Source organism: Poecilia latipinna, unplaced genomic scaffold (genome assembly GCF_001443285.1).
Source record: "Poecilia latipinna isolate Pla-1442-1.1 unplaced genomic scaffold, P_latipinna-1.0 Scaffold1166, whole genome shotgun sequence".
Lineage (NCBI taxonomy): Eukaryota > Metazoa > Chordata > Actinopteri > Cyprinodontiformes > Poeciliidae > Poecilia > Poecilia latipinna.
Genome location: NW_015113782.1, coordinates 15,896 through 31,324, shown reverse-complemented (window position 1 = coordinate 31,324; position 15,429 = coordinate 15,896). Strand labels below are relative to the sequence as shown.

Sequence of the window (15,429 nt, the reverse complement as noted above, 5' to 3'; positions counted from 1 at the left end):
CTGATGCTTATGTATCTGACTGTCATTGCTTTTTCAGTACACTGCGCTCCTGGACACTATTACAACTCCAGTACCCACCGTTGCATCCGCTGCCCAGCGGGGACATACCAGTCCGAGTTTGGCCAGAACTACTGCATCAACTGTCCTGGGAACACCACGACCGACTTTGACGGTGCCACCAATGTGTCTCACTGCAAAAGTAATGTTATGTTTTATCTAAGACTTATGTTTTCAATATTGTTCATGGGAGTCTAGGTGTTTTGTTCTTTACATCACAATACTAGAATAAGTATTACTTCAAAGTTGTTTTGAATAAATCTCCCCTCAGACCAGATGTGCGGAGGGGAACTGGGAGATTATACCGGCTACATCGAGTCTCCCAACTACCCTGGAGATTACCCATCAAATGTGGACTGTGTCTGGACCATAATCCCACCGCACAAAAGACGAATCCTCATAGTGGTGCCAGAGATCTTCCTTCCCATTGAAGATGAGTGTGGAGACGTGCTGGTCATGAGAAAGAGTGGTAAATAGAGAAACAGTTCAAGAATGCAATAAAAAGTTGATTCACATCTTTACAAACTCATTCTAATGAAACAAAACAGTTTCATCAGAAGGCGATGTCCTGCACACATGCAAGCATTCAAAAATCAAACCAGCATTGCAGAACCAAATGAGGCATGGCGCTGCATGTAGCATGGGATGCCTCATCAATAAATGTCCAACTTACTTGCATCACCTTGACTTTCCTTGGCTAAAGTTCAGTGAACCTGTCTTGGCACACTCCAGCACAACCTGTCCAATGTTTCAATCTATCCCAGTGTTGCTCGTTTTTGTGTCTCCAATGCTGGAAAATACCATCTGGTGGCACAGTCCATCTTCGAACTGGAAAGTCAAAGCACACTTACAAAGAGTTGAGTTCACACTATGTGATTACTGACCGACTTTGACAATGTTTCGTCATGAAAGAATCATAAGAAAATCTCTGGTTGTGAATTTAAATTAGTGGTCTGTGGTGAAATCAGCACACCTATTGCAGATTTAGTCTAACAACTGAAGGCAGCCTATGACTAACATCAAGTAGTGACAGTTACTAGCTCAGCTCTTCTGCCTAGCTATGAGCACTTCCACAGCTGTCTCCTTTTCTTCATCATCTTCTCGCTCTTTTCAGTGTCCAGTGTATGATTACCCTAATAGCATGGAAAATAACACTCCTAATAACATCCATAAGATGCTGATATGCCTGGTTGTCATACTGAATTAGGAATCACAAGATCAAGTTCCCTAACCCAGATCATATGAGTCCTCAAGCTGGACATAAACTGGATAGATGGACTCAACTGGGACCACATCAAACTCAAATGATTCACTTGAATCAGTTTCCTGCAAGTTAAAAGACTCAAATATTTTCCTATTTAGATATCTTATCTCACAAGGACCAAACAAAAGAAAAACTGCATTTATTTTCTGGTATGTGGTTTTTGGGTTGAGGATAGTTGTGTTTGACAACACATGCATGTTTTAACTTATCCCTTTACTCTGTTGTGATAACAGATCATACAGTCTGGGTCACGTTGAAGTCCTAAAGGACTTCTGAAGTTGCACAATGTGAACTTTGCCAAGCAACCCTGGGTTGTAACCGCCCTAGCTGGTGTCTTGTTAAAAGGCTACTGTGACACAAGCCCACATACTTTAATGTTTCTGTGCTGTTCCTCCAGCTGTGCCCACTTCCATCACAACCTACGAGACGTGTCAGACGTATGAGCGACCCATAGCCTTTACCTCTCGCTCTCGCAGACTTTGGATCCAGTTTAAGTCAAATGAGGGGAACAGTGGCAAAGGCTTCCAAGTTCCATATGTCACGTATGACGGTGAGTTTGCAGCCACTTTAACACTGTTGGCTTTAACACCCCAGTGAAAGATCATTTGGTTTTCTTTCTACCTCAACTCATCAGGTAAAGCCTCTATTTGACTTGTTTCACTTTGATTCTTTCATGTTGCAGAGGACTACCAGCAGCTGATAGAAGACATAGTGCGAGATGGTAGACTTTATGCATCTGAGAACCACCAGGAAATACTCAAGGTATTGAAACGATGATGCAAAGCTCTCCTTGTATTGTCTAACCTTCTATGTGCAGCAGTTTTTATGGTTTATGCCTCTTTTGTTTGACAGGACAAGAAGTTAATAAAAGCCCTGTTTGACGTACTTGCCCACCCCCAGAATTACTTTAAGTACACGAGTGCAGAGTCCAAAGAGATGTTCCCTCGCTCCTTCATCAAGCTGCTGCGGTCCAAAGTGACCAGGTTCCTGCGACCATACAGCTAGACTGAAAATCTTCTTGCACTTTCTTGTTAGACCCTTGTGATCCTGCATCATTCCAGACCTTCCGACCTACATGTAACACTGAATCCCTGATCATCTTCTGCCCGCATTCAGGATTTCGCCCAATTTGTGGTGAAAAATCCAGATTTTCTGTACCTGTCCTCAATCTCTGTTGTCACATGATGCCTTTCAACGTCTTGAATACAGAACTGTAAACCCCACCCTTTATAGGAACTGTACACTTAAACATCCAAAGTTTGACAAGTATAGGTTTTTGGAGGCCAGTAATTATTGTGTTGTAGAAATTTGCATTAGTATTTAATTTTGTAATATATTTGTTCCTTATATTTCAGCAAAAAGAGTTATAACCCTGAATACACCAATGTAAAAACATCTATAGTTTTAATTAATGCCCTACAGATGGAAAGCACAGTGCTAATGATGCTAAATGTTGTGATAGTGTACTCAATAGCTGATCTTAGTAAGATCATTTTACTATGTCTAAAAGTATCTTTATTCCACAAATGCTGATAAACATAAACAGTTGATTAATTTATACGCTTATTTTGAGCTGATAGTGTGATCAAGCTAGCTTGTTAGCTAGTTTGCTGGCTAGTTAGTTTAGCTAGCTCGCTAGCTAACTAGCTAAAAATGATTGTCCAATAGAAACAACCCTTACAGCAATTTACTCCATATACTAGCCTACATAAACTGGAGACAAAAGGAAATTGGTGGCCAAGAATTTTGTAAAGTAGGTGTTGATTTACACTGGTATAACTATTATATTATACTTCATCATTTCAAACTGCCATGTCTCATCCACATTGGTGAGAATGCGTTTATTTTAGGGGGAAAAAAAGATTTTACTAAAGGCAGTTCTTTGAAAAAGTATTCACATCCCCTGCCCTTCATTTTAGTATGTCAGGATTTTATGTAAAAATCTAACACAGAGAAGCACATAATTCTGAAGTGCAAGCAAAAGAATCAATGGTCCCAAATGTGTAAAATATAACCTGTAGCATAGTTTGGATCATAAATATGTTTTTATGACCACTTTTAGGTTTCTGCAAATAATGATAGTTTCATCCATTGCAGTCATGCTAGCTATTTCTTCCATATCCAGTGTTTATGCTATGGAAGGTGTTCTTTGGCTTTGGCTGATGGCTAAAGATGTCGCATTGAAAGGATGTGCAGTTGTGAAGTCACTGAGAAGGGATAGCTTGGATTTTTGAAATGACATTCTGTGAGAAAAGTAACGGCTTTCCTGGAGTAGACAGATGTCAGATTGCAATGAGTTGGTGGAAAACGAAAGAAAAACATTTACAAATGCTAAATGCTTGCAAGAAAGAATACGTGTCTCCCTTTAATTCTGCAAAATCAGATCTGTTTGATCAGCGTCAGGGAGATGCTGATCATCTCCCTGCACTGAAGCAGCTTACATACATTTAGTTCAGTCATTATGCATGCATTTAAGGCAAAACCTGCTCATATTTACATATATTTCTCTAATTTGCAACCAGAGCAAACTGTTTGGTACAATTGAATACTGAAATATCTGCTCTTTTTATTTTTATTAAGGTAGAAACTCGCAAGTCATATTTACGCACATGCCTTTCTTATTCTCACATTTATAGTTGCAATACATTTGTAGTATATTTGCATGGATTACATATAAAATATTACCATCATCAAATGAATCAATTAAAGGAATGCATAATTCTTTTTTTTTTCTTTTCCTATAACGTCTTGATGTGAAAAACACCACTGTGACATTGTTCCTTCAGTCAAATGTTGCTAAAGTTATGTCTTGTCAGGTCACAACCCAGAGTTCTCCTTTAATTGAAATGATAAAATAGTCAACTTTTCCCTTTTATCCCTTCTGCATCCGTTGTACTTGAGGCTTGAGAGATGACAATTGCCTGCTGATAAGATAAAAAAGGATAATTTCTTCAGTCAGTTTCATGTATTTAGTACAAACTGCTTTGTGAATCCAGTTAGTCTATATAAATCACGGCAAGTAATGGAGATTGAGTTTCTTTGTGAATTCTCTCTTTTCTAGAAGACTTCCAGTTCTGGAACACCTGTGAAGCAACAGCTCAAATTGAAACTATTCATTTAAACATTGCAGAAGCCAATACATTTCCAAAAAGGCCATTGTTCTTTTTATTGTCTGGTTTGTTGCTGTTCAGCCAGACTACTTCTATCCAAGTACTCTAAAGTTTAAGTAAGTTGTTTCGGACTGATGCTGTGTTAGTTTGCTTCATTAGCTGCTATTTATCCGTCTGTTCTACATCCATTTACTTCTGGGAGAGGGGCCCAAGTCTAACTAGCTGAGCTAAAAGGTAATCATGGATAAGTGGTTATTACCTACTGTGTCGTAGTTGTGCTTAGCATCAAATTGTGTCTGTATTATTTGGATATTACAGAGTGAATTTGCAGATCCCTTTAAATCTTGCGTTTATTTCTAATAATTTAAAATCCTTTATATTTTTCTCCATTTCTCAATGGATTTTCTCCAAAACAAATTTAAACATTTTAGATCTCACATCGGTGCTGAAACAGTTCAGTCCTGTATTCTTCCAGGTGTTGTAGTTTTGAGGTAATTATTACTCTTGCTAACATATGATCAGCTGATTTGGTGGACTGATGCAGTCTGATCCTATGTAACTCCAGTTACATAGATTGTTAGACCTAACAAAGAAAGAGTGAAAGGTTAATCTCCACCAATATGGCGTTGCACTCAATGAGATATGAATATTTTTAAACAGCTTAAACATGGGCTCCATCTGGCTGGCTATTAGTCTTACTTAATTCCCTTTTTTTCAAACTCACTGCAATATGACATATTCTTATTACTGTAACTATCATGGATAAGAATAATAATATTTGCAATACCTTCAAAAAGATCCAAGCTATCCCTTTAAGCATTGTCACAGTCTCTTTGAAATATGTAATTAAGCTTTCATTATACAGTCTGTTTTATTATAGAGTGGTTCTAATAGAATAATATTAATACTGGACTAATAGTAATAACGACAGGCTTGTATTAGCTAGCCAATATCAGTTGCTACTGTGTCCATTAATCTTTATTTTCTTACATTTTTCCCCTCTACCTCCCAATTCCTCCACGTTCGTTTAGTATTAGCAATGCTTTGCTCTGTCTTCTGTTATGTTGTCATGTTGCTACCGAACATTGGGATATGTCTGAGCAATGCACGGACATATCCAGTCATAGTCATGATGTGCCATTATGAACTGACCCACAAAGAGAGTGCACAGGTGTATTCCTACAGCATTCATTACTTTGCTGGGCTGATGAGCAGATATGTGCGCTTAAAGTACTTAAATGTGACAAATGAATTAATTACATCCCAACAATTCCACCTTAGCCTGTGCTTCATCCATCTTAGCACATGAACAGATAACACAGATTTGTTTTTCTTTTTATGAAAAAAAAATATAACAAGAGATAAACTACCTAGAAGCGACAAAGTGTTACTTTAGAGAGAAATGTATGTGATTTAACTAATATTTGGAACATTAATTGCACTTGAATTTTCTACTTTGACATGTTGGGGAGAAAAAAACAGTAATTTTTTGTTTTTTGTGTTAGCTTTTTTGTGTTGTTTTCAAGTGTACCACATATGGTGGTGATAAGTACGATAGCTGTGTTTCTTGTTATGCTAGCTCCCTTGTCTTTAGCACCTGAATACTTGCTAGCTAACACAGCTTCCACTCAGCCACAGACTATACATTTGTAGGAAAAACTAAATACTTGTTGAAACACCATTAGTTGCAATCGTGATTAGATGTTGTCTTCGGTATTGTTTAATTAATCTGTCGTACCATTGTGGGGAGAATTGTGTCATTACAAACATGGTCAATTTTCATAAATGATTGAGGAAAAAAATGCTCGCCCACACGGTCGGATCCAGCACAACAGAAGACGCTATAGTACCTTTGCCGGGCCAGTGGGTGGTGATGTAACAATGTCACAGAACGATGCAAAGAACACCAAACAACACCGAACGGCACCATGTTGTGTCCAAACCTGTTGACATTGTGGCCAAATGTGTCAAGTTGAAAGTACTAAGGGGCCACAAAAATGTTCAAGGTTATTTTTATTTTTTATTAAAAGTGTTAAAAAAAAGGTTTTGCTTCATTTTACCTGAGCTCAACGATAAGCTAAACATTTTAATATTTGAATGAATCAAGTAAAGCTGTCTGACTTAGCCAGAAAAGGAATCTGTAAATTATTGTATATCTGCAAAAACGGTTTCACAGAACTTGCCTGGTCAAAAAACAATAACGGTATACAATATCCCAAAATGTTCAGGTTGATTATCTTTGTCTAATTTTGTTAGTGTGTACGTATGTGTATGCATGTGTGTATTTTCAGCAACAACAACAGAATACATATTGATATGTCTCGGTGCTCCCAGGTCTACTTTTTGATTAAAGCCACTGGATGTTTAAAGTCCCATATCCCGTCAAACTGAATTAAAACAAAACACCTGGTTGATGAAAAAGTCATTCTTTGAGTTGAATCTTGCTCTTTTCTAAAGACTTTAATATGTCTGTATATTTTTTGAAAGGCCTCGTGTTGGTGTAAATTGGCACCTAACATTTTCCTAACCATGTATCTGCATCAACCACCTGGGCTGGCAAACTAAACTCACAGCATTCTTGGATTCTGGTCCAGGGCGTCACTAAATCATCCTGAGGACCACAAACGAGGAGGCTTTGCTGTTTCACAGCCTGAATGACTCGCTGTAATGAATCAATGAAATCTGGTCTATTGACTGAAATAGTTTTGGAAACAAGAAAAAAAATTAGCAGAAAATTGTAAGCTGATAATTACCTTTTAACTCCAAAGTAAATAATACTGTGTGGATGTAATTTTACATTTTTATCCTTTTCGACAAACTGACTGGAAAATTGGCAAAAATCAGGGAACTTTACTTCAGGTTCCTCACATTTCTTCATCTTTTATGTTGGCTGAGGAATTGGATGATGAGGTGCTTTAGCAAAGTGTTAGCTTAAAAATGTTCACACCTATGCAACTAGGCCAGAGGAGTTTTTATATGTCATATTTTATCATCATTTTATCATATTTTGGTCCCAACAGATTTGCTTGTTTTTCCAGCTGAAGTCCAGAGGTTTATTTCCTCACTAAATTCAACCATACTGACACTATCCCGTCTGTAAACATGGCAAACTGAGTGGAAATGCCTCGTGGTTCTTGCCTCTCCCACGCGGTAATATTAAGAGTCACGCAGTAATCGCCAAAGGTCAAATAGCCTTCCCAGTCCCAGTCCTTTACATGGACCTTTGAGTCGGAGTTTCCGGAGACAATTGTGGCTTGTACTTAATAGGACTGGAAGACAAACTTATCAGGGGTGTAACAATGCTAGCATCACTGCTGGGCACATACCATGGTTTCTGGGCTGTGGTTTGGTGTGTGCTTGGTAAAAACAGGAAAAAGAAAGAAGCCAAATGTTAGGTTTGTTTTAATTTATTTTAAAGGGGTAATAAAATCCCCCACAAAAACAAACAGCAAAACAAGATGGTTTTTTTTATGTCGAGGTCCCTGAGTCATGAGCACAGAATGCAGATGTTGGCTTGTTTTAAATCACAATGTACAATTACAAAACAAACTGTTTTGCTTATTGATTTAATTTATTCGATGTCATCATTCACAGCTTCTTCTGTTCTCTGATTGGCCCGGTTGAAATTCTGCCACAGAAATCCATCTCTATGGGACAAATCCCAGGCAGAGTCCTGGCGGGAGATGAGAACTGAGTAGAACTGCGCAGGAAGATGATGGCCAGAACAGATCAATAGAAGTAAAATAAACCTAATTATTGTTTTGAAGAGAGTGCGCTAAATGTTGCTTGTGTTTGATTGAGGCTCTTAGTCATTTTAAATTGTTAATGCAGCTTCAAATCTGCAGTTGGAAAATGAAAAACTTACTTCAGACTGCTTACAGACTCCATAAAACACAATTTGTGATGTTATTTTTAATATTTTTGTCTCTTCTTTTTAAGTCAAAAAAATAAGATGTCTTTAGTGTTTTTGTGAAGCAGAGTAGGAAAGGCGCTGGAGTTAACATGTGACTCACAGCTTCAGTGAAGAGAAATTATGAATTTTGAAGGAATTTGAATTGCATTTAACTGTCCATGCTTTAAAATCTGAAGTTATTGTACTAATCAAAGCTCAACAGGACAGTTCTAATCCAAACACAGATCTAATAAAACACTATCAACGTTTTGCTCTGTTTGTGAAATGACAAAAAGCAGGATTCTACTTTTTCTTTTGGCATTGGGAGGGAAGCCAAACGTAGACTTGACTCGTTGACCGTGTGTCACGTCTTGTGAGCTGAATGTATTGTTACACCCTGAGTTCCAACCCTACAAGGGTTATATTCACGAATGTAGTGAATATTTTGGGGGGAATGAAGATAAACAACCCAGTGTGTGTATGCTCTGTTGCTCTTGTTACTCTGGTTACTTTCTCAAAGCCGTGGCCTCCACCCGCTCGTTTCAGTCCAGGTTTCACAACCAAATACCTTGATTGACTGTTTGGCACATACCGCCCAACCAGAATTCCTGCATTTGTCCACAAAAAAAACCCATTTTAATTAATGATTATCTGAATTTGAGTTCAGAACCCACACACACACGCACAAAAAGGAATGATGGACTTTTAAGACTCTGTCAGTTGTTACAGAGCGTACTAAAGCAAAGCTGATGACTAGAAGGTAGGAAATTAATCTGAAAGCTTGGGCTTTGCAAAACACTTTGTGGTCATGGGAAACTGTTAAAGTTAATCGTCTGAAACATTCAGAACCACAACTATGGTTCCACACGGGAACTGAGTGTGAACTTTCTGGTCTTAGTTTTGGCTTAAAATCCAAAATATGGAATTTTGGGGAAAAAAAACAAAAAAACATATATATATACCAAATCCAAAGTAATTTTTCTATCACTGGCTGATAATTTCTCCGTTAGGTAATGTAACTTATAAATGTAATGAGACAGTCAGTGCTTGGCATAAGTTCCTGCTCCAGGTCTTGGTAACAAAGCAGCCGCAAACCGATAGTCATCTTTCTGTTGTAAGGATGAGCACTGTTTCATGGAAAGTGGTGAAAAAAAAGGTATCAAGAAATGTCAAAAATAACTCAATAAATTGGAGAATGTATCCCACCCTGGATGGGCGTGTGCATGTTGTATGGATGAGAGTCGTAGAAGTCTATGTGCAGTGTGTGTGTTGACAGAGTGGTGTTTCTGTGAAAAGAGAAAAACAGTCCATGTCTACTTTAGTCCCTTTTTGTATAAGAATAATTTGAACTTTGTGTTAGTTGGTTGTACCCAAAGAGAGAAACTGTAACACAGTGTTGTGGCCGTTGTTTGCTCCGTGAAACTCCAGTACTGAACAAGTTCAATAAACAGTAGCAGAATAAACAGCCAAGATGTTGTCGTGACTTTGTGTGAAATCTTCAGAACTCCATCTACAGCTGAAAATATGTATGTTTTTTTTTTTTTCCACGTCACCAAAGAAAATTTATGATGATTAATATGGAAACATAAAACTGCCAGAGATAGGAAATAGATTGTTTACCATTACAATGAGATGCAATGCAATTTTTTTTCTTGATGTAAACAAATGAGTTTCGTATCTTGCTATCACAAATAATTTGAGCTAGAAATTAGAAATTTGAGCTAGAAATTAGACAAAAATGCTTGGTAAGATTTTGAGTTTTTACAGTGTAAAAATACATTCTGATGACAGATTACAACCTTTTCTTTTAATTGTTTCCTCTGACTCTGTTTCTTCTGGACAACTCTCTGACATCTGGGGTGCCAGCATTTTACCTTCCTGTTTAAACAAGACCATATTTCTGATAATCACAAGAATGTTTCTCTTTATAACAAGATAATGCACTGGAATTTATTTCTTAGTTCTGGCTGTTAAATTCTTTCACAGATTTTATTTATTTATTCATTTTTATTTAAAAGCTAAAGTTCCTGGGTATTTAACGGGCCACAATTAACAATGAAACCTGTGAAAAGTTGTGTTTCATGTTTTTCTCATAGAGCATCCAACAGATACTCTTTGACAAACATTCCACCTTTTGATCAGATCAGTTAATTGATTTGGTATGCAAATTTCTATTCTGTCTGAATTTTACTCTCATAACAATTTATTTTCACCACTAAAAACTAGGATAGAAAATATTCTGACCCAAATAGACTCAGCCTGCTTCCTCAGCTGAGGTCCAACTTGTCTGAAGACCAGCCATACCTCCGTTTATTTTCTAATAAGGTAGCTTCTGCTATTTCAGAAGAATTTTGCCATTTATATATTCTAGGCAAACATTCATGTGAGTACACGTATTAGTCATCTTATATGTCCTTCAGTGTTTTGCTTAGATTCCGATTTTACTTCTACACCATTCTGTAAAATTTCAATAAACAATAACATCTTATAATCTAATCTAACTGAAAAGATATTTCTTAAAATCCCCATAACCATCAAAACTTTGATGATTTACAAATTACTCAGATGATTCAAGCAGGTTTAAGACAGACGTTTTGCTCGTCGCTGACTACACAAAGATCTCACCAGCAATTGAATCATATCTGGTGCTCTGCTTTCTGACCACTCTTCTGTCTCCCCTTCTTTGAAATCCAGATTGTTTGTTTCATGCCAGGAAAAAGACTCCGGAAAATGTTGACTGCATTCATCCCTTGAACCAATAAATGTTACACAACCAAAAGTTCCGAAAAACGCTGGTTCACAACTCAAGCAGCTCTGTGTGGGGACACAACTCCCAGTTTAACAAGCAAGACAAGACAGATCATTTCCTTTCTCTTCTTGCTTTCTGTTCTTCAATAAAAGTTCAGTTAGTGATTATGAACTGTTTATGGCAGCTTTACAATTATCAGCCAAAAAAGAGATGATGCTGTACTATTAATTTTCAATATGCTGAAGAGGTTAAAAAGCCACCCAGGTCATTGTTTGGTTTTCCAAAATGACCTCGGTTTACGTCAAACCTGCGGAACTGCGGGTGGTTTTCTATGCATGACTGCCATCTTGTGGCAGTATACGGTATTCCCATTAATTCGTCAAAATATGTAGGTGTGGATATCCCTAATATGGTTCTGTTTGGTGAAGTGCAGCTTCATCGTAGATGTCTTTATATATTGTTTTGTTCCCCGTACTTTTATTTGTTTTGAATATTTTTTTATTTATTGTTTTATTTATGTCTTAGTTTGTATGTTTTATTGACCGTACTACATTTCTTTAAAAAGCATTTCCGTAAACCTGCAGTGTTATTTATCGAATAATGTTACATATTTTGCATCTGAATAAAAATATATATATATTTTTGTCCTTCCTTTCATTCCATTTCCTTTCGGTGTGTCGTCCATATCCCGTAATGCATTGCGTTCTCTCGTTGGATCATGGACCAAGGCGGTAAGCAAACTGCTAGCCCGAGCCGCTGTTAACAAAGTTTCATTTTTGTCTTTATTTTAACCGTTTCATTTCTCTGTAGTGCATTTTTGGGCTAAAACAAACCACCATTTAAGAAATGACTCTCCTGAGACGTATCGTTGCCTCTTAGTGCTCTGTTGCATAGTTACAGGAAGCTAAAAATGCTTAGAGACAGAGTCATGCAAAGTGCATCATTATACTGACGCACAGTTAGCGTTCAGACTGACAGCCTATATAGTTTTCTGTTATAATAGACAGCACTTTGTTTAATTACCACTCCTCACATTGGTGAGTTATGTTCACACGATAGTTGGAGTTAAATTGGTTCCTACAGCGTTAGGCCGCTAATGCTACCTGACCAATGTTAGCAGATGCGGCTAATCTTCTACGTTAAGTTAACTTGTCCCCTGCTCTATTGAGTCGTGTTATTTGTATTACACAGTAAAATCATTTCGATTTGTCTGTTTTCTGTGGTTATTTTCCAACACTATGTGAACCTGTCGGTGTTAGAAATCAATTGGTAATCTACGCGGTAGTTGTTCCAAGCGGCTGGAGTAGTTACATTGATGCCCGATTAAAAACAAGGATAAAGTGCTTTTAAAATTAATTTTGACATAAATAAGATAGACCTAACACAGCTATCAAGCGTATTAAGCCACTGTACAATTATTGTACTGTAGTGGTCTTGCATGTTTGTTCTAATTTTAACCATTATTATTATTATTGTCTCAATTAAAATTGGTAATATATTGGTAACATTTTACTTATAGAGTGTTACTATTCGGATACAGTTGTATAATAATAATTCTAATATTTTTACACTACCGTTGTAATTGTCCACTTTTATATATAATAATATATAAACAAACTACCTTTAATATTTTTATACAGTCACATAAATCTTAAAGTTCACACTAATTTGAGATTAGAACAAACACAAAGTAGCACATAATTGCAAAGAGGTATGAAAAAAATAATTAAAAATAAACCCCTGTGTTTTATTTTTTACTAAAATGTACTGTTATGTTAGATAACAAAAGCATTTGATTTTAATTCAAAAATACTTCAAGGATTCCAATATTTCTTTGCAACTACAAAGAATCCCTTTTTATATGAATTCTTATTGGGACCAGAGTTTATTTGACATAATGTGTGGGAGCGCTGTTAAATCACTGTAGGTACCAAACATTTCTCTCTCTCTCTCTTTAAACAAAGATAATGTGATTACACGACGTTTTAACTGTGGATTTAAAAAACTTGAACATCTAGCAATTTCCTTTCTAGAAGCTTCTTAGACATTCAGCACTAATTCATTTTAGTGCTCAAGACACTAAAATGAATTAAAATCATTATTAAACCTCACTTATGCTGAAAAAAAGCTGACTCATCTTCACTCAGGAACATCTTCCACACCAAAGAGTGTTGTCATTGGCGTGAGCTGCAGTGTTAGCTCTGAGTGTTTACTGAAAAAGATAGCAGGTGTCAGGAATGCCTGTCTGCTGTCCTTCAGAAAGCCTGTTGCATTTTGAATGAAGATGGTTTTTCTAGGACTGCATGACATGAGTAATAATATATAAAAACATATTTCCTTGACAATCAATTGTGATATTTGCTTATTTTCTTCTTTTCCTCCTCATCTTGTATAACCAAAACCTTTTTTTAAATCTTATAGTTTGACAGTCATATACCCAGAATCTTGTTTGTACAATTTTCTGTTTCTTTCTGTTCATCTTCCTTTCCTTCATCATCAGCAGAAAATGACCTCCCAGGCGGCGACGGCTCGGGGAGTCTGAGTGACCTGGACGTTCGCAGACGGATTCCCATTAAGCTGCTGTCCAAGCCGCCACTCAGGAGCAAACCTCCGCCCCGCATCCAGAGACCCGGCATCAGGCCCTGTAAACCCGAAACTGGAGAGGACGGTAAGCAGAGCCGGCCCAAAGCATAAGCCAACTCTGCAGCCGCTCAGGGCGCCCTGTAAACCGTTGAGTTTTAACACAAACCACAGGTCGAGAATTGTAACTTTTTCTTATTGAGAATGCTATTAGTTCTGATTTAACAGTGGTAGTGATGAATGAAAAGATTTCAAATTGTTGTGCCTTTAAGTTCAAGATTTGAATGAATTGGGAAGTTTACTTTGTAAAAGTGCAAAAAATAATCTGCACAGTTTGATTGTTGTCACCATAGATGAATGCAGCTGTAGTTTTTATCGAATTGTTTCTTAAACCAGTCGTCTTTTGGTGAGCCACATGCCATTAGTGACCTGAGGTTATGATTGTGAATGGAAAAGGTTTTATTTGTGATAAAGGTTTCTGCACATTCTGGAGAAGTCTGAAAAAATACAACATTTTAATTCTGTATTTGCAATGCCAAGATAAATATGAATGATTGAGAGATATCTGATTTTAGAGACTTTATAATCTATTTCAGTGTCTTATGTTGTGTCTTCCTACATTCCTTTCTTCGTTCCATCCTTTGGAAATTTCAGTCTGGAAAAGGATGGAAGTTTTGCTTACAAACCTGAGTAGAAACCCTTCCTGGGTAATATTTTCAAACTTATCCTAATATCACAATATCTGATTATAAAAGCTGTGAAGATTGACTTTAACTGGACAGAGTTTGGAGATTGGTTTGTTGGCACCATCTGTTGGCTGACATGCAAGTTAAATTTGCTCACTTCTTCTCTGTTTAGATATGACTTTTTGAAAATTGGCTCATGAAATCTTTCTTGCCATTCCGATTTACATTATGTGGACCAAAATTACAACATTTTATTGTGTGGAGACCTTTATAGTTGCTGGCCATCTGATTGGATGGCTTGTTGGAGAGTCATGAACAACCTGGTACCTCTTTGAAATACAGAATGTAGCTGAAACTTCAATGATTGTAATGTCAAGACAAATTTACTTCTCAGGAATCATTAACTTTTTCTGTCATTGTTTTTGAATGTTGTTCAACTCCATGTGAATAGTGAATATTTGTACGTCTGCCATGGAGGATTTTTTCTCCTGGTCTGCAACTCTAAAGCTCTCCCAGTCTGTCATCTCTGCTTCATTCTGTCTCTCTAAAATCTGCCAGATAAATTCAACTTCAAGCAAGAGGAGCGCTTTGACTGTTGCACTAAAGCTGGCGATGTGTTCGGGAGTCAGAGGAGATTTCCACAGCCACTTTTTTGGGACTATAAGGTGCGTTGCCTGTAGACCAGTTATTGCATTGATCTTGTTGTTTGATACTAAAGCTCATTTTAACATATTTTTACTTTGCCAACAGTTGAACTTGATCGGTGAAAGAGATGGAGTTCCGATTCACTTCTGTGACAAATGTGGTCTCCCCATTCAGCTGTACGGACGGATGGTATGCAATATAAAGATGAGAATGGGATCAGAAAGTCATTTTGGTTCAGTCGTTTTATTGAAAAGTCAGATTCATATGTTTATTTACACAAAGTGATACAGTTCCCACATTTCTGCCTGGGTAAATGGCCTGGGCTCCTTTTCCCTAATTTACTGCAACGTTTCGGAGTCGCATGGAGGCAATAAGCCAGCTCCGGTTGCCTCGACAACAGCCCCTAGCTCAGTTGCATTGATAAGGTATTTCCGATCCAGAACTGC

At 37.3% G+C, this 15,429-nt stretch overlaps 2 protein-coding genes across 4 annotated transcripts in view; both read left to right on the top strand.

Moving 5' to 3' along the window:
* scube1 (signal peptide, CUB domain, EGF-like 1) overlaps positions 1-9,789 on the top strand; it is a 123,679-nt gene extending 113,890 nt beyond the window's left edge. For both annotated transcript variants that reach the window (XM_015053186.1, XM_015053188.1), the window contains 5 exons: positions 38-199; positions 329-526; positions 1,719-1,871; positions 2,004-2,083; positions 2,174-9,789. In XM_015053186.1, coding sequence (XP_014908672.1) covers positions 38-199; positions 329-526; positions 1,719-1,871; positions 2,004-2,083; positions 2,174-2,326 — 746 coding nt within the window. In that variant the 3' untranslated portion in view covers positions 2,327-9,789. The remainder of the gene's footprint in view (positions 1-37; positions 200-328; positions 527-1,718; positions 1,872-2,003; positions 2,084-2,173) is intronic.
* A 1,937-nt stretch (positions 9,790-11,726) lies between these two features.
* Positions 11,727-15,429, top strand: part of LOC106960213 (Cbl proto-oncogene-like 1, E3 ubiquitin protein ligase) — an 8,947-nt gene continuing 5,244 nt past the window's right edge. The window contains exons 1-4 of one of the 2 annotated variants that reach the window (XM_015053192.1): positions 11,727-11,803; positions 13,576-13,740; positions 14,897-15,003; positions 15,089-15,172. In XM_015053192.1, coding sequence (XP_014908678.1) covers positions 11,791-11,803; positions 13,576-13,740; positions 14,897-15,003; positions 15,089-15,172 — 369 coding nt within the window. In that variant the 5' untranslated portion in view covers positions 11,727-11,790. Of the gene's footprint in view, positions 11,804-13,572; positions 13,741-14,896; positions 15,004-15,088; positions 15,173-15,429 lie in introns of both variants that reach the window. The other variant, XM_015053191.1, reaches the window with a different exon arrangement.